Source organism: Salvia splendens, chromosome 3 (assembly GCF_004379255.2).
Source record: "Salvia splendens isolate huo1 chromosome 3, SspV2, whole genome shotgun sequence".
Taxonomy (NCBI): domain Eukaryota; kingdom Viridiplantae; phylum Streptophyta; class Magnoliopsida; order Lamiales; family Lamiaceae; genus Salvia; species Salvia splendens.
The window spans coordinates 3,852,257-3,873,238 of NC_056034.1; the positions used below are offsets into that span (position 1 = coordinate 3,852,257).

Below are 20,982 nucleotides of genomic sequence, written 5' to 3' on the forward strand. Positions count from 1 at the left end.
TTATTGCGTCAACGTGACGAATCCCACTCGTGGGCCGGCGAGTGGGCGTCACGCATCGCCTGGGAGCTCGCCACGTCGCCTCGGCGCGTGGCGAGACGTCACGCGATTGGTCACTGAGGGACGGGTTGCGGGACGTGCTGGGGGCGGGCTGGTGACGGGACGAGACCCTGCAATGCGTCCCGTCCCGGTTCCGTCACTGCGGAACGAAACACGGGCCACTCGCGTAACGCGTTGCGGGTGGCCTAATGATTTCAATGTTAACTTAGAAGACAACTTTATTTGAAACAAACTTTTTGATATATTGGTACGTAAAGATTGACGCGATCAAATTATTTGAAATTTAACAGTGATCTCATTTAGTCACCTTTAGATTAAATTTAGTTGAGCTTTAATAGTGATCTCGAGACACACATAAAAATAAATGATAGATCTCATTGTATTAATATGTGAACAACCACATAATTTCGAAACTTTCACCCCAACTCTATCAAACATTCAATTATAGCACTCGGATTTATATTCCATGGGCATCAATAAATGTGATATCTCTCTATAAAAAAGGTTGAAATGTATATAGTCTAAAAACAAAAAGTACGATTAATTTGGACAACTTTTTAGAAGTACAATATTGAACAATTTTGAGTTTGTTTAGTACATCTAGATTATATAATACTCCCTCCGTCCCTGAAAAATATGAACTTTCTAATTTTGGAAGTTCATTTCTAAGTGAGAGCCATTCTCCATAAAAAATACTTTAAAAACTTTTTTCTTTCTATCTCTCTCTTATTTTTCCAATTATGCGTTAAAAGTTAAAACCCGTGACGAACCAAATGTTTATACTCTCTGGGGAAGGAGGGAGTAACTATTACCGTGGACGAGTAAAAAAGTACAACTTTGAAATAAAAATTATTGATGATATTTAAATTCTTAACCTCTCGTTATCACATCATTGCGCGAATTATAAAACAAAGATGCAATGAAAACCAAATTGAATCAAGGATATATGCATAATGATTGAAATTCTTGTAGAAGTTCAAACTTCAAATTATATGCTAGCCCGTGCTTCATCAATTAAGAGTTTTTGAAGCCCTAATTAATTACTACTTCTCAATAGTCTAACTCTAATTTAATTATTCCAATCATGAATTAAGCTCAGTATCAAATTAAAATTATAAGATTAAATAATAAGAATGAATGAAGTACCGATCTTCCAACTAATTATGCAGCAAATAATACTTCCACTTAGATTGTACAGTGATAGAGTTATTATTGTCACGTGCCACATTGCTTATCACATGGGAAAAAAAATTGAGTTTGCTATAATAAAGGAAGCCGAGGCCACAAGTCAATACCTTTGTCTTGTCAATCACACCTCAAAATATGTTTCTCTTACATTAAAAAACAAGTCATTATTAGTAGAATTGAAATTGAGATATTTTTCAAAATTCAAATATCCATTCAAAATATTTTTAGATTTTAGATTGTAAATATGTAAACATATTAGAAATGGAGTGGTAATAGTAATATTTTTGCCTAGTTTTGAAGCTTTATATCTCCGCTTACGCAGTAACGCGGGAGAGAATGTTTAAATTATCTAAATTAGTTGGGTTTGCTCTATAATCATAGAACGATTTGTTAGATTAAAAAGACTTTAATTCCGAAAATACCCCCACGAGAACCCCACCTCATCAAGTAGATAAAATTAAAACTATTTCTTTCACTAATAATCAATTTTCTCTCTCATCAAATCCATTCTTTTTCATTTTTCCCACTGATGGAGAACCAGAGCCAGAACTCCGGACGGCGCCTCCGCGAGCAATCATCCTCACCGTCCTCGCGACGTAGCCTGAAGAGGAAGCTCGAAGAGGAGTACGGTGAAGATCGTGCAAGTGTCGGCGGCGAATCGCCCGCAGCTTCGCAACAAGATCTCATCCGAGATATAAAAGCGCAAGTTGAGATCCTCGATGCTGTTTTCTCAGCCGCCGAGCAGGATCGCGCGTCGGCCAAACACGCCATCCACGTCCTGTCGGAGCTCGCGAAGAACGGTACTGGAACGATGGGGAGCGGAAAGGAAATGAAAAAACAATTAATCAAAGCTTACTTATCTTTTTAAATCTAATTTTGTGTAATTAGCCGTTTCGTGCGGTGTGGTGGTTTAATTGAGTGTGCATGTGCTGGATTTTTAGCTTAGGGCTTAGATCTGTGGTGGATTGATCCGTGTGGTGATTGTAGGTGATAGAGATGAGTGGAGATTATATTTATGTTCGGTTTATTGTGATAATAAATTCAACGAGGTCTGCTTGGGCGCGTCTCAGTTTTGTCCTTTTGCTTTTCTAGGGTGCCTGTGCTGGATTTTGAGTTTAATTCTATGATTCGTGATGAAATTATGTGTGCTTGGTTGCAGAGGATATGGTGAATTTGATAGTTGACTGTGCGGCGGTTCCTGTATTGGTAAAGCATCTTCAGGCTCCGCCTCCTCTGGGGAGGGACGGGGAAGGTGGTTTGAGCTCATACGAGCATGAAGTGGAGAAAGGAAGTGCGTTCACTCTGGGACTCCTAGCCATTAAAGTAAACTCCAGTACTGCATAGTTCTGAGTCTATATGCTTTGTTTTGTTTGGTTATTTTCCTCTCTGAATCAAGCAACTTTAATTGTTGTCTAAGTTGTCGTTTGCCAATTACTTATGAATTTAGTCTTGATATTAAGATATTTGGCTGAAATTGGGACATTCCTTATTAGGTAATATGCCAAAGATATGATTACTTTGATTCAATGAGTCTGATGACTTCACTTTTCTGTTAAGTGAATTAGTTTAATTTCTTTTATGGAAAAATTTCCTGTCCTTATTTTTGCATTAAAAGGATAGTAGCTCCCCACCAAATGACAAATGATCATGGACTAACATGTAGGGGCTTGCAAGTGAATGATCCATAGAGGAATGCTTGACTGTTTAAGGAATGAACTGGCCTTTTGCTATTTCAGCTTTTCTGTTTTTGGGTTATTTTCTTAAGTGATCTTGTAGGGGAATGATCATGACAAATATTTGTTAGCTTGTTAATTATTGAATTTGGTGATGTTAGCGCCATGCTGCTGATATCTGTAACACCCTATACGTTCATTTGCATAGAAGTAGGTTTGTGTATAATTCTCAGAAAACAATAGTACTATAAAAAAGTGTATAGAATGAATATTGGAAATTTATTACTTAAGCAAATAAGTGTTGTTGTAAACTTTCATTTCATTGAGAAGACGGCTTATTGATAACTAAGAGTAAACAGTCAGTATAGAAATGCTTATGGAATGGCTTGGGAAACTGATGTTGGGTTTTAACAGAAGGTTTGTTCTCCTGATATGGGAAAGTTTTTCGTAATTGTGTTTTCATGGAAGTATGATAGAATCATAAAGATCTCGTGACATTTATTTATCGTTACCTGAATCCAATCTTCATGACATATACTAACTTATAATAATTTGTTGATCTGTCCCTTCTGTTTGACAGCCAGAGCATCAACAACTAATTGTTGATGCGGGAGCCTTACCCCATCTCGTGGATCTCTTGAAGAGGCATAATGATAGTCCGAACTCTCGGGTGGTAAGTGGTGTCATCAGGAGAGCGGCTGATGCAATTACTAATCTTGCTCACGAGAATAGCAGCATTAAAATACGCGTTAGGTTGGTACTCTTGTGTGCTTTGTGGTGGAGTATAAAAATTTCTGCCTTCTAAAATCTGGAATCATGATTTCAGGATTGAAGGTGGTATCCCTCCTCTTGTTGAAATGCTTGAGTTTTCTGACTCGAAGGTGCAGAGAGCAGCCGCAGGAGCCCTTCGTACTCTTGCCTTTAAGAATGACGAGAACAAGAATCAGGTATTTGTCTTCTTCTTTCTCTCCCTCTCTCAACTCATGTGTTATGAAGTCTTTACTAATTGCTTGCTAATTTTAGATTGTGGAATGCAATGCTCTACCTACACTTATTCTAATGTTGCGGTCCGAGGACACTGCTATACATTATGAAGCGGTTCGCTCCTATCTTATATTTCATTTATCTGGTTATATTTAAAAGTAATTGTCATGTTTACTCATCCTTATAGTCCCTGCAAATTGTCAGGTTGGTGTTATTGGTAATCTGGTCCACTCGTCACCAAATATTAAGAAGGAAGTTCTTGTTGCTGGAGCTTTGCAGCCTGTTATTGGTTTACTTCGGTATGACCGAATGAATTTTAGAAATGCTGTTATCAACTCAATACTTATTTGCAGAAGCCTTTTCTTTTCTCGTAACTTTATCAGTTCACTTTACTTAGAGAATCAAAAAGCTACATAAGATCAGGTATTTTCTTAGTGGAAAAATAAATAATGAGTGGAAATTGTATCATCATGTTTAGATGTGCTCATAGATGTTCATCCCTGACAAACGCTCTCATTATGCCCCCCTCCTTTTGTGAAGGGAATACTAGACATTTACTAAATTGAGTATCGTTTCTGCTTTGGTATTTCTATCTTCAGAAACATTTTCCCATTTGAGTTCAAATTTTAAAGAAAGAGATTTGGGGGGGGGGGGTGTTAGATATAACTAAAATATGATCAAGTGTTCTTTTTTGGTTGGTACTTGACTTATTATAGCTCCTGCTTGTGTGAATTGATTAGTTAGCTAAACAGATTTGAGCCCTGGATGGATTTATAAGATGCTATTGGGTTATAAGAGGTATTTAGACCAGGTAAATACACTAAAGGAATGTAGCGGCTCTTGAATATGGTTCTCATATAAGGACTTAGCCACCTTGTGGAATACACTGTTCCAAAATTGAATGTTGTATACTTGCATTACCACTTTGTGTTTTTATTTTTATTATTATTATTATTATTAATTTATTATTGTTATTGCTATTTTTGTTGTTGTTTTTGTTGGTGTTGTTGTTGCTATTATTATGAGGGACGAAATATAATTTTCCATAGATGTGTAATCAATCAATTTGGCTGATTCCTTTGGCTAAACAAGCTGGAGTAACTCTGCCTTAAGCTTTTTCTTTGAAATCCAGTGTTTGTTGGATGTCTGTGCTCCTACTATATTCTGCATGGTTATACTAATTATTTTGGCCAGTTCTGATCTAGTATATATGTATAAGGTCTCAGTAAAGTAGAAAATGTATTTATTTATTTGAATTTTGATTTGGTTGACATCCATGAATAACAGCTCCTGCTGTTCAGAGAGTCAAAGAGAAGCTGCTCTCCTTCTTGGGCAATTTGCTGCAACAGATTCAGACTGTAAGGTTGACAGATAACTAATCTTTCCATTTCACCTGTAACTTTATTTATGAAATTTCACAAAAAATCTTTCTCTAGAGTAAAGTCCCTAATTTATGTATTACTAAAAAATCCGGTGTGATATCTCTGTAGGTCCACATTGTTCAAAGAGGTGCTGTTCCTCCACTTATAGAGATGCTCCAGTCACCAGATGCTCAATTGAGGGAAATGTCAGCATTTGCCCTAGGGAGGTTAGCTCAGGTAACATTTTTCTCACACCACCAACACTAGCCTAAGACAATCTTTATATATATAGGGTTGTGATCAAATAATAACTCATTTCCAGTACAGAACGCATAACTTCCAATTCTATATATTAAAATTATTAACACAGAGACATAACTTTATCAACATAACATGTAAATTTGAATATCAACACAAATACATAAGTATATCAACACAAGATAGATGATAAAGTTATGTCTTTGTGTTGATAATTTTAATATACAAAATTGAAAAAGTTATGCATTCTGTATTGAAATTAATTATTATTATAACGCGAACCTATATATATATATATTATTATATATATATATATTATTATATATATATGTTTGTGTGTGTGTGTGTGTGTGTGTGTGTAGGGAGGTGTTGTTCTGCAAAGAACTCTTAGGCTATAAACTAGGAACCATTTCCAACCCTCAGACCATGAAGATCTATGGTGGATTCATCTCCCTGTTGAATTAATTCATGGTCCTAGGTTCAAATCTCAAAGTTAACAAAGTTTTTTATGCTTGACTTCATAAATTTTTCCAGTGATTTCATACATGGTCAAGTCATGGTTTGTAGTTAATAGTTATCTTTTAAAACTAGTTTTAATTTTAGCCGCACTATGTATGTATGTATGTATGTGTGTGTGTGTGTGTGTGCGAATTATTTATGTCTTTGGTGCTTAACACTATTTGTTCCTCTTGCAGGATCCTCATAATCAAGCCGGTATTGCCCACAGCGGTGGAATAATGCCGTTACTGAAGCTTCTTGAATCAAAAAATGGATCTTTGCAACATAATGCTGCATTTGCTCTTTATGGGCTTGCAGATAATGAGGTATAGCAAAATCGCTGAGTTATCTAGTGGTTGTGCTCGTAAATCTTTGGCCTTTTTTATAAGGTCATTTCTTATTTGGTCACATGATCACATTGTTTCTTACTGTTATGTTCGGCATTCTTGTTGTTGTAGGATAATGTTGCAGATCTTATTAGGGTGGGGGGTGTTCAGAAACTTCAAGATGGTGAATTTATTGTCCAAGTACAATCCTAAGCCTGACTGAAATTTCTGTTATGGAATATTTGTAATTGGGTTGGACAAATGTTACTTTTTTTTTCAATCAGAGATATATGCCCGGTTTGTTAATTTTTTGCAGCCTACTAGAGATTGTGTAGCCAAGACACTAAAAAGACTTGAAGAGAAGATTCATGGGCGGGTAAGCTACTTTTAGTTGTTTGTAGGATGTGAGAAAACTGATTCCCTAATGCTTCACTCAAAAGACTAGATTTCATCAGCATTGAGTTTGTAGAAGCAGATGATGGTAGTATGTAGAATATTTAAGCATGAATTATTTGAAAATGTTTATGTGCTTTTGGTAGACTGACACTGCACACTTTTAGCTCTAGACGTGGCCTGCTCTAGGTGCCATTTTAATATGGATATGCAATTTGGTTAATAGTTTTTTTGTACAGGTATTAAGTCATTTAACATACTTGATGCGTGTGGGAGAAAGAAATGTTCAGAGACGCGTGGCTTTGGCTCTTGCTCATCTTTGTTCTTCAGATGACCAAAGAACCATTTTCATTGATAACAATGGTACATGATTTTCGAAACTACTTCATAAAGTCAGTATAACATCTACCTAAATCAAGATTTTCTGCAGCGAGCATGCCACATAATCTTGACGACAGCTTTCACTTTCCTGCCTCACTCTTGTATATTTGTAGGACTTGCTTTGCTTTTGGAACTTCTGGAATCAACTAACTCAAAGCATCAAAGAGATAGTTCCATGGCATTATGCAGGTTGGCTAATAAAGCAAACTCACTTTCTCCAGTCGATGCAGCTCCTCCTTCCCCAATACCTCAGGTGACTGCTATTTTGTGTTATTGTTGTTGTATCAGTCAATCAGCTGATACATTGTCATCAAACAATTATTTTGAACTAAACAAGAAAAGGGGTTTATAAGGATTCAGTTTTGGCTTCTGGGGGTTTGAAAGTGTGGGTATTTTCTGTATAATCATTTGGCCACAGAGTAGGAAATTAAGTGGAAAAACAGAATTCAATTACTTTTCTCTTGAAGTCACAGATGCACTGAATGTGTTAGTATTGTTTCCGCCTACTAAGTTATATGGAATATTACTGCAGGTATATCTGGGGGAACAGTATGTAAATAATCCAACATTATCTGATGTAACATTTCTGGTTGAAGGTAGTGATTTTTGTCAGATCTTGAAATTTCCAAAAATACGTATCGCTGCTAATATTTTCATTTCCATTTTGGATTACCAGGAAGACGGTTCTATGCACACAGAATTTGTTTGCTTGCTTCTTCCGATGCATTTCGAGCTATGTTTGATGGTGGCTATCGGGTGAGCATGCTATTTGATTCCTGTTACTATTTTTTTTTCTGTGTGCTTGGTTGCTCCCCTTTATGGCCTCACTCTCCATGATGGAAGAAGAGACTTTTGTGCTGGACACTACGTTTAAGGCCTTTCATAACTGCTATTTCCCCCTCCTTAGTAGTGCGCATATCTTATTGTAGAGGAGTATGATTCCCTTTTGTGAGTGCTGTTATACGATTGTACTAGTAAATTGAGCTGTCCCCTCTGTGGTCCCTTGCTCGACACTAAAAATAATTGATCAGTTTGAGTCAAACGTTTGTCTCATTAGAATTACACTATTGACATCACTCCATACTGTTTACTGCCACTGTTTAGTGTTTACTGTTTACCCATCAATTAGGAAATTTCCCTGAAATTAGAATCTCCACTTCCATTAGATCTCCACCTATTTAATTTCATTTATGTGTCTTTATGTCTTTCATCTCTGTTTGCCCATAGCCCTTAAGCATCTATTTGAAACAAACTTCCAATGCAAAGCTGTACTCAGGCCTCAGTGTAAATATTATGGATATGTGAGACTGAATAGCAAGTAAGTCCTTGTCTGGTTGGTTTGTTAATACTCTAAAAACTTGACATAATGTTGCAGGAGAGGGATGCCAAAGACATAGAGATCCCAAATATCAGATGGGATGTCTTTGAGTTGATGATGAGGTAAATACTTTGGATTGTACCCTGACAAAGTCCGGTCATTGTAAGTTATGAATCAATTATATCATTCTATAGATAGATACTGAAACTGGTCTGTTATTGGACTTAGATACATATACACGGGCTCTGTAGACGTCAACTTAGAAATAGCACAGGAACTTCTACGGGCGGCTGATCAGTATTTATTGGAGGGTCTAAAGCGTCTGTGCGAATATGCCATTGCACAGGTAAGTTCACATGAGAAATTTACTGATTTTTAATGGATTTTCTTCTGTTTGTGATGCTATCTCATTTACCTCCCTCTCTTTCTCTCTCTAGGACATTTCAGTTGAAAATGTATCCCTCATGTTTGAGTTGTCGGATGCATTCAACGCCTTTTCTTTAAGACACGCTTGCATTCTATACATTCTGGATAACCACGACAAATTGTCTGTGATGCCCTGGTATGTTTGGTCCTCAACCTCTGGTTCATTGGTTACTACTATTTTCTCTGTGCTTTACTTTATCTGTGAATGAACGAACGCAGGTACTCGCAGCTGATCCCTCGCATTCTGCCAGAGACGAGAAGTTACTTTGTGAGAGTGATGACCAGACCTAACCATGCTGAATTAAGACGATGAGTTTTGTGGTAGCAATTTTTGAGACTGATCATTGACCCATTAACGACGGTGAGAATGAATGTACAGAAAAAAATTGATTAGGTACTCATTTGAGTAGCTGTGGAGTCTCCATTTGTTGTCTTGGTGTGAAAGCACCGTTAATGGAAACGCCATATAATTATGGTTTATTTTGTGTTCAACTTCTTCTAGAACTTGAATCTCGCACAATTTTGTTGTAGTACTTTGTGGTGCTTCAAGAAAAAAAAGTAAAAAATGAAGAGGAATTAACGAGGACAACCGGTAGATAGGTGAGCATAAAGTATTTCGTAATATGGTGTGCACACATTATGGAATGCAGTTACAGAGGTACTAGTATTTATTCCCAAACGAAACATGGCAAACGGGCAGGGAAAGAAGGAAACTAGTCGTGTTCGTATACTCTCTGAGGCGTGGACCTGGCAGTAGCTTTAACGAGCTCATAGTACATCGGAATCTGCCAAAAGGCGTAGAGTGCCACCGGAAAAAGTGTGGCGGCATAGAGCGAGAAGGCCGTGTATTTGAAGGTATCCTTTATCACAAAAAAATGTGCTGCGCAGAACGATACCAGCACTGCCGCTATTGATATTAGCAGCGACGTCAACTCTACCAGCAGCTTCGCCGGCAGGTTCGTCCCGTAATCTTTCTCTCGATGCCTGCCAAGAAAAACTAAATTAAAACATGAAAAAGAAATAATAAGTAGGACAATTTGTATACCTTGAGGTGAAGAAAGCCATGAACATGACAACCGAGGCTATGGAGAAGCAGAGCGCAACCAGTGAAGCAATGGCGAAAACATTGAATGCGGGCTGTTTCTTAAGCACGGGTGTGCCATTGGACTCGATGCCTCCGGGCACGGTGCTGGAGGCAGTGAAAGCCACAGTGGCGATGAGCACAGCCACGACGGAGCACGATTCCGACGTCTTGTACAGCCACTCGCTAGCTTCCTTGGCCAGCTCTTTGTGGTTTTCGGTGAACATTTCCCAAGGTGTTTCCCCATCTTGGTTACATGGCATAAAGAATTTCGCAGGCATTGATTTCTCCACAAACTGCAACAAATTATTCAATTTCATATAGTTTCACATTTATATTCACTGCCTAAGTTCTTTTGCAAGATGGGCTTAATTACCTCATACCACTTGACCTCCCACTGCATCTGCAAGGCGGGGCCAGGGATGAGCCAGTTCCTCCGGTTAGCGAGCATGGCGGCAAGATGCAGGGCGCTATTACCGTCGTTGTCCGTCTTGTAGAAAATGGTTTGAGTTAGAATCTTTTGTTTGAGTAAGAAGTTGTAGACATGTGGTTGCCTAGATTCCACGGCCAGCAAAACTATGTTCTTCCCATCAACGTTCTCGTTGTGAACGGCCAAAGGGTACTTCTCAAGTATGTATTTCACCATTTCTATTATACCATGCTTCGTTGCAAAGAGCAGAGGGGTTTCCTTTTTAGGGTTTTGCTTCAATGTCTTGTTTCCTTTCTTATCCTCTTTGTCTCGAATAGTTATTCCGAAATTTCCATTCGTTTTTTCCACCATTATTGTCACTTCTGGCTGCGATGCAGCTGAAAATGATATCTCCTCTCTTCCATCTGCATACAATATTATGTATAGCTAGTAAGTAGTTACGGCCGGATACATAAAAGATGATAAAACTGTTAAATAAATCACAAAAGTTGGTCAAATCCTAGTCATCTTTCCCTTTTTCTGAGGAATTACATGTTGATTTGACAACCAGTTTAAAACACCCAGACCATAGATTGGGCAAAATGACATAAGCTAATTAAGTTTTACCAACTGGCACGTCAATGTGTAATTCACCGGAAGAGGGAAGGATGAGATAATTGAGAAAATCTCAAACTTCGTGATTTATTTTTCTGACTTTGAAAATTGTGGGGCAGATTAGAATTCGACCATCTTTCGTGATTTATTTGATAATTTGTCCATTGAAAAAATAGAGACAGACACCAAAAGTGTGAATAGGATCCCATGTTTAGGAAAATTACTAGTACAAGATTCCTACTTAATGAGAGTTGGATCGATGAATATGGTTAATTTACCTTTTTGGACAATGTTGGACTTTTGATGCTCAAGATCTTGCAATTTGACATCACTAATATCAAACACTCCACCATCTCCATCTTCGTTGATCGATGGAGGAGGCGATCTCACTTCTATTTCAAAATCGTAAGAAGACATTCTGTTAACCAATTCTTTCATGATCTGGACCGTCCATTTATGCTGTCTCTTTTCCTCTATAACCTTTTGTATTTGGTTGTTCATCCCTAACCATCAATACAACATTAATTAATAATTACATAGTCATCAAAGGCGATATTAATATTTAATACTTTCTTTGGCTATTTTATAGTGTAGGGCTTGATTTGGATTAAAATCTGGGTTACCTAAGGTTAAACATGTTACAAATTTGTGAAATATAAGTGATAGACATTCGCCAATGGGTGCGCAGAAGGAAGCATAGTCCGAGTCCAAGCCTGGATACGTAGTAGTATAATCATTAATTTTCAAATGAATATATATATATTCTCCAGTGAAGAATGAAATTAATAAAAACTTAATTAATTGAAATAGTTCACCTCCTTTACTACCAAATTCCAGGGGTGGTCGTCGGCGATCATTGTTTGGATTCTCTGTATCCTTTTCTTGGCTCGAATCTGTAAAAGAAATAAAAATATATTGGATTATCCATTCATATAATTAACATATATCTAGCTGAAAAATATGTTTAATACTTACAGAGCCATGAACGAATGTGGCCGCAAAAGGTTAGAGATTGCTTAGGATCTTCTTCGTCCTTATGAAACTGAAGCTTTCTAATGTATAAACCTTTGAAAGATAAGTAGATTTGGTTGTGTTGTGGTCACAAATATATGAAAATAGATGATAGATTTTTATAGTTATGAAACTTACAGTGATAGACAATAGTTCGAAGAATTCCCATGCGGGTCCCACTTTTAAAGGCGGATGGCTTGGTAGCCAGAAGATGAAGCGGAGTGATTCCATTTGCATCGTTCCGGTTTAGCTTCGGATACATATGGATTATTTGAAATGCCAATTCTGCCCACAAAATCATTCACAATTTAGTAGTAGCATAAGTACGTACTCCCTCCGTCCCAGATAATTTGTCCCATTTTTTTATTTTGGTCCGTCCTACATAATTTGTCTCATTTCACTTTTTACCATTTTTGGCAGTGGACTTCATATTCCGCTAACTCATTTATACTCGCATTTTATGATAAAATTAATATATAAAAGTAGGATTCATATTTTACTGACTTTTTCAACTCACTTTTCATTACATTTTTTAAAAGGGTCAAAGTGAGACGAATTATCTGGGATGGAGGAAGTATATTTGTTTATGAAAATGAATGAACTGACCGAAATGCCCTCCCGAAATGGCGGAGTGGAGGATGGTCCTGCCGTCGTCCTTGCCGCAAAAGCCCAAGCCAAGGCCGTTCCGCCTTATGATAGTGTGCATGCAAAGGAAGGCCTGTTTGCGGCCGTGGGCGACGGCGAGGAATATAGGCGTCTCGCCTTGTTTGTTGCGCTCACCGATGAGGTGGGGGTGGGCGTTGGCGATCCAGCGGCACACCCTGGCGTTGCCGAGGTAGGCGGCCACGTGGAGCGGCGTGTTACCGTGATCGTTGGCGATGCGGAGGGCCTCTTTGCTGGCGAACTCGAGGAGGCGTATGACGGTGAGAGAGTAGTAGTCGGAGTCGGAGATGGCCATGTGGAGGACGGTGTCACCGGAGCGGGTGATCTTGGCAGTGGAAGCTTGTTTGTTAAGTTTGTAGGTACGGACCACCTGCCACCAGTCGCGTCTCATGGCGTGGTGCAGCAGCTCCTTCTTCACCTTCTCCAACTCATCATCTTGCCCGGACTCCATTGCTGGCCTCATCTCTCTCTCTCAATGCTTATTTGCTTATACTAATAGATATTGATTGTTGTTTGGTGGTTGCATGGAGATGGAGTCTCAGTTTATATACATGTGCTTTCTCTGTCTCAGAAATCAGAATATATGGTCTGGGCCATATGTATCATTTTACAGCTAACTAATATTCTTGTACTAATATTACTCACTCGAACACGCCATTCAGTAAAGTACTACCACTACACTTTGTGTATCTTACATAATATAGTGTATAAATATTCTTTTTACTTGATTTATGGTATAATTATATTTAAGTATACATGTGTAACATGACATTAGTAGTAGTATATCTTTATATAAATTTAAGCTGTCAAGGCAACAAATAAAGATTCCAATGGAATCGACAATGTGTTAGGAGGCGGCATATAAATTAAAGAGGGAAAAAAATTAAAGTGTGTCGATCTATGATAGGATAAACCTCCTATCGGGCTGATCGATAAATGTCTGTGGCGGGTGAGTGCCCGACTCGCCCGTCGAGCACGACGGTTGTCTCACTTTGGAGAAGATTATGTTCTGATTTACTCTCCATCTCTCTACTGTACTATGTTTTCATTTATTTTTTCTCTTTACTTAATACAATTTCCTTAAATCTCATGTTCAAAATAAAAGTCTCTACAACAGAAGAACAGAGAGTCTTATTTTCCATTTAGAAAGTATTTTTTAAAATCAAATACTCATGTAAATATTCCATTTCTCACCCCTCCATTCACACATCATTACATCAAGATCATTTTCTACCTTAAATTATTAAAATATCTTCTTCTTTTTTTCTTTTCTTTTTTAATTTTGTCGAATTAGTGAATATGATCCTGGAAAACCATGAATCACGCGTAACGGATGAAATGGGTCAAAATATGTTTAAACTAAAGTTGATAATGGATACCACTTTAACTCTATTTATGACCTTTACGCTTAAAAAGAGAGTGATAATACCAAAAACAAACTACAATTTGCTCTATTTTGTGTTCAATACTCAATAGGGCTAAAGACCTCAATTTTCTTGAATCTTTGTTGCCGTGAGAATTTCGACGTATGAGAAAAAGAGAAAGTAATCAACTTTAGATTTGATTCTTTCGTTAATTTTAAAGAAAATAATTTCAGAAATACTTTTAACTAGAAATAGATATTTACCTAATTTCATAATTTGAAAAGGAAAAAAGATGGTCCTATTTTTCTCATTGTTATTGTTGGATAAAACATTGATACATCAACGATTTAATTTATGTGTTAAGCTAGCCCAATTGAATATGGGCCTTATCTACATAATTGATGGCGGCCCTAATTTTGACACCTTGGCCCAGCTAGTCTTGGACGAGCAAAATCGTTGAGATTTCATGAGCGATTCTATTAAGACATTAAGCTGAACGCGTTTCTTCTCCACAATCAAAGATATGAACAATGACTGCCTAAAAATTATCCTTTCGCAGATAATCATTGATGGCCGCTCAGCTCTCCGGCGTCTGGCTTAACAGCTCCGCCGCCTCGCTCACCGGCGAGTTACTCCACCGCCGGTTTAGCCGTTCTCCGTTACCGCTGGTCTCCGCCGTCCATCCTTCTACTTCTTCGCCCACAATCCAGGCACGACACATTGCTCAGTCTTGTTACCCTATTTTTCTCGTCAGTTCATTTCTGATTTTCATTGCGTATGTAGTGATTTGGCCTGCGTTTTGATTTTATTGAATAAAAGCGTGTAGCTACTATATGCTACGCAGTATGTTAAATTACTAAATTGTTCAATAATATGTAAATGCATTCAATTTATTAATTTTTTCTCTCAGTTGTCTATGTTGTCCGAACTGTGGAGGTTTTAGGGATTTTAAGTATTTTCCCCCTCAACTGTCATATGAACTACTCTCTCCGTCCCAGTTAAGATGGTCTCTTTCTTTTTTTGCACGTGTTTAGGAAAATGATACTCCACCGTTCCGCGTTAGTGGAGGCGTTTTCTTTCGGCACACGATTTAAGAAAAATTATGTTAAGTGAGTTAAGTAATTGAAGAATAAAATAGAAAATGAAAAAGGTAGAGAGAGTAAGATAAAATAAAGTAAATGAAAGAAATGAGTTTACTTTTACTAAAAAGTAAAATGACTCCACTTGAGAAAATAAAGTAATTGAGAGAATAATATAGAGGAGTCTCTTCTACATCATTCTCTCTTACTTTAATTTCTTCCCACTTCAACTATTTATTGTTATTTTTCCAAAATAAGAGCAAAAAAGAAAGGGGTCATCTTAACTTGGTCAGAGGGAGTAATACTTAGCAATATGCAATCGACATATGGATTGTCCTTTAAAATATTATATGGATCTATTTTGTTGAAATACCTATCACTTATAGCAAAAGATGCCTGCAGATTGTTGGTGGAGGAAATTTGGGATGGAATGGAATGGACAGCTCAAAGCTCAGTAGCACTTTAGATGTTGATTCTGAAGAATTTGACTGGGCAGAATTAGAACGAGACCTTTATCACTGGACAAAAGTGTTACGTCCAGTTCAGGTAGGAATAAGGTGTGGTCTTAACAACCAATCTTTGGCAACTATGCTTGATTCCCATGGCATCTATTGAGGCTGAATTTTTTTTTGTGTGTTTGTAATACTGTTGGAAAATCATTGTGGTATCCTGGTCACATTGCGAAAACAGAAAAAGAACTCAAGGGCCAGCTGAAATTGATGGATGTTGTGATAGAAGTCCGAGATGCTAGGATTCCAATTTCCTCCAGCCATCCACAGGTTAAGATCTTCGTGATTTATTGTGTCTTGGGATCCAGGCTACTTCATATATTTTCTGCTGATTCTTAACCTTGCAGACCTATGTGAAGAAAATTATCTGCCTTTGCTGTTAAGTCTTCACACCACTACACGTTTACTAATAATATGAATGGAATCATAATGTAGAAAATGTTTATGGTTATGACAGATGAAGATGAAAGATGTATGGCTGTACCATTTTTGCACGACCAAGTACCATGATCTTTTGTGGCATATGGTCTCTTAGTATATGAAGAAAGACATTCTAATGTTACAGAAACTTGATGAATGTAAGGTCATAAAATATTGTGAACGTAATGAAGCCCTGTCTGGCTGCTCTAAATTACTAGTATAAAATTACAGCACCTTACAGCCTTAATATTAGTATTACTAATGCAAACCTTCTCAAGGCTGATTTTTCGAGCCTTGCTGTATCGTTCCTGTGTTTCTGTGCTAGGTATTCATTTTTGTTAGACTTTGGTGAATAGATGGATTCATGGTTGGGGAATAGGAAGAGGATTGTTGTTTTGAATCGAGAAGACATGATTTCTAAAGCCGACCGAGATGCTTGGGCTAGTTACTATGCAAGGCAGGGGACAAAAGTTGTCTTCTCAAATGGACAGTTCGGATCGGTACTATTGAACTATCCACCTAAAATAGCTGACCTATATCACTGCAACAGCTCATTTTTTAATGATTACTCTTAATTTGGGAACATCAGGGTACCTTGAAGCTGACTAGGTTAGCGAAGGAATTGGCAGTTGGAGTTAACACAAAGCGCAAATCCAGAGGGCTGCTTCCTCGTCCTGTGAGTTTTTTATAATTATTCTATTTTCTATTGCTATCATTCTGTTAAAAATTTTGGTCATTTTTGTAGCAAATGTACAAGCTATTATTTCTAGATGGAGTACTATGTTTCTTTGGCAAATTTGTCTTGAGTTGAGCTTATATTGGCCTTTTGTTTAAGTCAATTATATAACTGTAAATGTGTATGGACTAGGAACTCGAGATCGGTCACTGAAATTGATGCCTATTAGTTGTAATATCTCTGGCCATGATTGAACATAATGTGCTCTCATTAGTGGGTATTCAATAGTAATGCTCCTTTCATCTCATAATAATTACCATCCTTAACATTTGAAATTTACAATCTTTCTATTTTTTATGAGTACACAAGGATATACGATTAATTTTTTATAATTACTTTTCCAAGTACATTAGATCCATTTTTAGTTCTTAATATGCATGAAAAGGGAACAGATTATATTTTTGGGGCAAAGGGACTACATCCCTTTTCACCTATTTCTTTAACTAGTAGTATGTTAGATGTGATCTAGTATTTAATTCAGTTACAAGAAGACATAAGTAAACAAGGTTCTAACTCTTTAATTTTATAGCATCTGTTATGCATGTATAATTAATTACTACTATCCGAGGTTCATGCATTTCTTTTACAGGTTCGAGCTGGAATAGTGGGCTATCCAAATGTTGGTAAATCATCTCTGATAAACCGGTTGCTCAAGCGTCGGATGTGTCCTGCAGCCCCAAGACCAGGTGTTACAAGAGAGCTCAAGTATGTTCTATCCTTGCGGTGTTATCTATATAAACTAGACTCTGGAAAAATAAAAAAAAGAGTACATGTGCTTTGGTGAAGTTTCAGAATCTTGACTGGCTATGATGAAATTCCAGGATCAGGCTCCATTTGCTGCTCCTTAATATAGAAAATAGGGTAGCTATCATCACCACTATCGCAATACAAAGTACAAATAGTTTCAAATTAATAGAAAACACAAGATGCCAGTCTTTTCCTCCTATGTAACATAGATTCTAATATTAATTTTGGTATAAAAGGTGGGTTCGGTTTGGGAACGATTTGGAATTGCTGGATTCTCCTGGCATAATCCCAATGAGAATCGACGATCAGTCAGCTGCGGTTAAACTTGCCATATGTGATGACATTGGAGAGAGGTCTTATGATGTTTCTGAAGTCGCAGCCATCCTTGTACAGACTTTGTCTAGGCTGCCTGAAGTGGGTATGTCATGTATAATTATTTCTCATAAACACTGACATGCTAAGATTCTGATTAAGTGATTAGGAAAAAAAGTTAAGATTTCTTATGGAGGTTTTCTAGATGAAAGAGACGTTTTCACATCACTCTTCATCAAATATGACCTATTAACTTGAAAAAAAAAGAGAAGTATCTGCTGTTTGCTCATCTTATTCGTTTGAAACAGGAAACAAAGCTCTTCAAGACCGTTACAAGGTGGAGACAGATGGTCGAGCTGGTAGAATGTAAGTTGCTTTGCATGATATGTAGTGCGTATCACATTCTGTGCTATGCTTGTTTGCCATTTCTGCAGAAAACATGCAATATTTGAGAGCCTTTGCCATAGTTTTATGTCAGAAGTAGTTGTTGATTGCTGCAACTCCGTATTTTGATGGATTTCGTATGGCTTGATTGCAGTTTTGTTCAGAAGCTTGCTCTTCGACTGTTCAATGGGGATACTAACCAAGCATCATTCCGCATCTTGTCGGATTTCCGGAAAGGAAAATTTGGTTGGGTAGCTTTGGAGAGGCCTCCAAGGTAGATGATTATATTTTTATAAGTAATCTTGAAGCTTGATTGGAGTAGAAGTTTCTGTATAGATAACATATTTATAGCTTGTATGTAGTCTTGTACTAAAATTTTATGGAAAATTCATTTTTCGGGGTGTTTTTGTCTTCGCTTAAATCTAGTAGTGTATTTTGTTGGTTGGAATCTGATTATTTGAATCAAAATAAATCTAGAATTTTCGTGTCATCCTTAAAGCAGCAATATAATTGAATTTTAGGTTTTTATATTTAAACTCGATTTCTGAAAATTAATTCATTCAAACTAATCTAATATTAGTACATATCATTATTCTGCAATAATTTAGATAAATATCAACTTAAATACATTAAAAAAATTACTTTTTCATTAGATATTTGTGTGATTATATCCAGATCAAATTGATTTATAAATTGGAAATCATGTGCTAATGTATCATAATCTTTTAATTTAAATCTTTTAAAATATAATAAAAGCATTTTAATAAGAGCATTATATAATTAATACTCCTACTACTAATAAAATTGATTTATGTAAATTGATCTGATTTAATTTAAAATTTTTGGTATATTAAGTACAGTAGTATAATTTATCCATGTTTATCTCTAAAATTTATTTTATCATGTATATATAAAAAGGGCATTCATTCATCTCATAATTTTATCCGTTTCTTTTCCGCCTTGTTTTTGGCTGTAAAAAAACGCGCAGGCGCAGATAGAGCTGAAAAACTCAATTTTGTACTGCTTCGTGGAAAAATGATGTGCGAAGAGTCGTATGATTTTAACCACAAGGAAGAACCTGAAGATAATTCTCACTTCAATTTCGGTTTTTGCTCCCTTGTATCGAAACCAAAGGTTTAAATTTCCCCCTTCTACCTTCGTATTGGTAAATATCAAAATATAGATTTTTGCAAGCAATGTTTTGTAAACGATTTTTGTTTTCGCAATCCCGCCTTGCCTTGCAGGACTATTACAAGATTTTGGAAGTGGATTATGATGCTTCTGACGAAGCTATTCGATCCAACTACATCCGTCTTGCCTTGGTACCTCACTTTCTACATTCTTCTTATTTCAGTATATTTTATTTTTTTTATTAACTTTTTACTTTTTTATTTCCCAGAGATGGCATCCTGATAAAAAGAAGAGCGAGGAGACTGCCACTTCAAAATTTCAAGAAATCAGTGAAGCTTATCAGGGTAATTGCAAATATGAGTTTATTTATTTTAAAGAAATTTAGTTTTACTGTCATTATTATTATTAGTATTTGGAAATTTGGGATTCTGATTTCGGTAGTATATATCTCGATCTCAAGCTTTTATAGTTTTATATATGGGTTGGCGAGAACTTCATAATATGCAAATTGTAGTTGGCTTTAATTTTTTATTGAAAAGCAGAATAAATAGGGTTCATGCTTCAGAGCTTATTTAGATACTACTACTCCCTCCGTCCCCTAAAAGTAGGAACTTTAGAAATGGCACGGGTTTTAATGCAAAATTGATATAGTAAGAGAGAGATAGAAAGAAAAGTGTGCTAGCTGAAAATGAGTCTCACCTCATTCGAGAGAAAGAAAATTCCTTAAATAGAAAGTTTATATTTTTAGAGGACGGACCAAAAAGGGAAGAGTTTCTATTTTTAGGGGACTAAGGGAGTACTATACTGTTGAAGTGCATGATTGATTAATCTCTCAGGTTACAAGCCAAACACTTGACTTAATATTGAGCCAAAACTAACTCTGAGAGTTGAATGGCGATATTAGGAAAATGTCAATGCACAGAAGCTCATTATGTAGATTCCAACTCTTTTTGGATGAGAAAATATGGTTATGTCTAGAACTGTTGAAGAAGAATAACCAGTGTTGGCAATAGTTGGAAAAGGCTCCAATAGGAGAATTTTTTACCAATTTAGAGATTGTGGTCTGATATTTTCACCAATCACCGGTAAGAGTCATTCTCTTGATGGCTTATAGTATGATAAGAGTTTTCCAAGCAACTGAATTCTGTGTACATGTGGTAATGTGGTGACCTCTAGTGAGCGCATCGTTCCTTTCTGTGCAGAACATGTTTTAAGTCTTAACTTGTTTTCAACCAGAAAAGATATGTACTACCGCTTGCTCCCATTGCTAAGGGAGTTATAAGATGGGATATGTATATAACCTAAAACCTGACTTCATTTTCTTTATAAAAAGCTACCTGTATGCTTTGAAATCTCACATCGTTTTTTGTTAACCTTGTTGAACAGTGTTGAGTGATCCTGTAAAACGACATGAATATGACAACATGGGCATGCTCTATACGCTTGACAGCAACATAGCGGTGACCTCTCAGCATCCATTCGATATAGTAAATCCTCAAGAATTTTATGATGCTCATTCATTACTAATTTTGGGGAATGCAGGATTATCTTAATCGCTACAAGGGCCTCATTCTCACGTGCAACGGCCTTGGTATGAAATGCTCGATGTGGTGATTTTAAATCTGTCCTCCCCAGTGGATAGACTCCAGGACCCTCTT

The 20,982-nt window shown here is 36.9% G+C and overlaps 4 protein-coding genes across 4 annotated transcripts; 3 read left to right on the forward strand and 1 right to left on the reverse strand.

Moving 5' to 3' along the window:
• The first annotated feature begins 1,725 nt into the window (after nucleotides 1-1,725).
• Nucleotides 1,726-9,355, forward strand: LOC121794435 (ARM REPEAT PROTEIN INTERACTING WITH ABF2-like). Its single transcript, XM_042192594.1, has 19 exons — nucleotides 1,726-2,045; nucleotides 2,405-2,568; nucleotides 3,499-3,671; nucleotides 3,745-3,865; nucleotides 3,942-4,016; nucleotides 4,107-4,201; nucleotides 5,190-5,265; nucleotides 5,393-5,500; nucleotides 6,217-6,345; nucleotides 6,478-6,546; nucleotides 6,662-6,721; nucleotides 6,978-7,101; nucleotides 7,233-7,372; nucleotides 7,652-7,715; nucleotides 7,796-7,875; nucleotides 8,495-8,559; nucleotides 8,666-8,783; nucleotides 8,875-8,999; nucleotides 9,083-9,355. Exons 1-19 carry the CDS (start codon nucleotides 1,775-1,777, stop codon nucleotides 9,174-9,176), a joined length of 2,151 nt encoding a protein of 716 aa, XP_042048528.1. The 5' UTR covers nucleotides 1,726-1,774; the 3' UTR covers nucleotides 9,177-9,355.
• A 101-nt stretch (nucleotides 9,356-9,456) lies between these two features.
• LOC121794434 lies at nucleotides 9,457-13,211 on the reverse strand. The gene is made up of 9 exons (XM_042192593.1): nucleotides 12,586-13,211; nucleotides 12,118-12,264; nucleotides 11,944-12,033; nucleotides 11,784-11,861; nucleotides 11,592-11,681; nucleotides 11,247-11,471; nucleotides 10,321-10,778; nucleotides 9,909-10,240; nucleotides 9,457-9,847 (listed from the first exon to the last, which is right to left on the reverse strand). Exons 1-9 carry the CDS (start codon nucleotides 13,103-13,105, stop codon nucleotides 9,577-9,579), a joined length of 2,211 nt encoding a protein of 736 aa, XP_042048527.1. The 5' UTR covers nucleotides 13,106-13,211; the 3' UTR covers nucleotides 9,457-9,576.
• Nucleotides 13,212-14,515: 1,304 nt separating this feature from the next.
• LOC121794437 (DAR GTPase 3, chloroplastic-like) lies at nucleotides 14,516-19,322 on the forward strand. The gene is made up of 10 exons (XM_042192596.1): nucleotides 14,516-14,716; nucleotides 15,488-15,630; nucleotides 15,747-15,864; nucleotides 16,371-16,514; nucleotides 16,604-16,690; nucleotides 17,340-17,455; nucleotides 17,734-17,915; nucleotides 18,118-18,175; nucleotides 18,348-18,467; nucleotides 19,182-19,322. Exons 1-10 carry the CDS (start codon nucleotides 14,576-14,578, stop codon nucleotides 19,189-19,191), a joined length of 1,119 nt encoding a protein of 372 aa, XP_042048530.1. The 5' UTR covers nucleotides 14,516-14,575; the 3' UTR covers nucleotides 19,192-19,322.
• Nucleotides 19,229-20,938, forward strand: LOC121795613 (dnaJ homolog subfamily B member 8-like). Its single transcript, XM_042194150.1, has 5 exons — nucleotides 19,229-19,327; nucleotides 19,438-19,515; nucleotides 19,593-19,668; nucleotides 20,711-20,811; nucleotides 20,867-20,938. Exons 1-5 carry the CDS (start codon nucleotides 19,229-19,231, stop codon nucleotides 20,936-20,938), a joined length of 426 nt encoding a protein of 141 aa, XP_042050084.1.
• Nucleotides 20,939-20,982: the final 44 nt, after the last annotated feature.

What these genes read in the sequence shown, in the direction of transcription:
- LOC121794435 (XM_042192594.1), top strand. Translation starts at nt 1,775, where the DNA reads ATGGAGAACCAGAGCCAGAACTCCGGACGGCGCCTCCGCGAGCAATCA. An exon ending in AAGAGAAGATTCATGGGCGG is followed by an intron (nt 6,722 to 6,977) that starts GTAAGCTACTTT and finishes TTTTTTGTACAG; the next exon opens with GTATTAAGTCATTTAACATA. An exon ending in TGTTTGATGGTGGCTATCGG is followed by an intron (nt 7,876 to 8,494) that starts GTGAGCATGCTA and finishes ATAATGTTGCAG; the next exon opens with GAGAGGGATGCCAAAGACAT.
- LOC121794434 (XM_042192593.1), bottom strand. Translation starts at nt 13,105, where the DNA reads ATGAGGCCAGCAATGGAGTCCGGGCAAGATGATGAGTTGGAGAAGGTG. An exon ending in TCGAACTATTGTCTATCACT is followed by an intron (nt 12,034 to 12,117) that starts GTAAGTTTCATA and finishes TATCTTTCAAAG; the next exon opens with GTTTATACATTAGAAAGCTT. An exon ending in TGTAACATGTTTAACCTTAG is followed by an intron (nt 11,472 to 11,591) that starts GTAACCCAGATT and finishes ATTGATGGTTAG; the next exon opens with GGATGAACAACCAAATACAA.
- LOC121794437 (XM_042192596.1), top strand. Translation starts at nt 14,576, where the DNA reads ATGGCCGCTCAGCTCTCCGGCGTCTGGCTTAACAGCTCCGCCGCCTCG. An exon ending in CTTCTTCGCCCACAATCCAG is followed by an intron (nt 14,717 to 15,487) that starts GCACGACACATT and finishes AGATGCCTGCAG; the next exon opens with ATTGTTGGTGGAGGAAATTT. An exon ending in GGTGTTACAAGAGAGCTCAA is followed by an intron (nt 17,456 to 17,733) that starts GTATGTTCTATC and finishes TTGGTATAAAAG; the next exon opens with GTGGGTTCGGTTTGGGAACG.
- LOC121795613 (XM_042194150.1), top strand. Translation starts at nt 19,229, where the DNA reads ATGATGTGCGAAGAGTCGTATGATTTTAACCACAAGGAAGAACCTGAA. An exon ending in CCCTTGTATCGAAACCAAAG is followed by an intron (nt 19,328 to 19,437) that starts GTTTAAATTTCC and finishes CTTGCCTTGCAG; the next exon opens with GACTATTACAAGATTTTGGA. An exon ending in CTCAGCATCCATTCGATATA is followed by an intron (nt 20,812 to 20,866) that starts GTAAATCCTCAA and finishes TGGGGAATGCAG; the next exon opens with GATTATCTTAATCGCTACAA.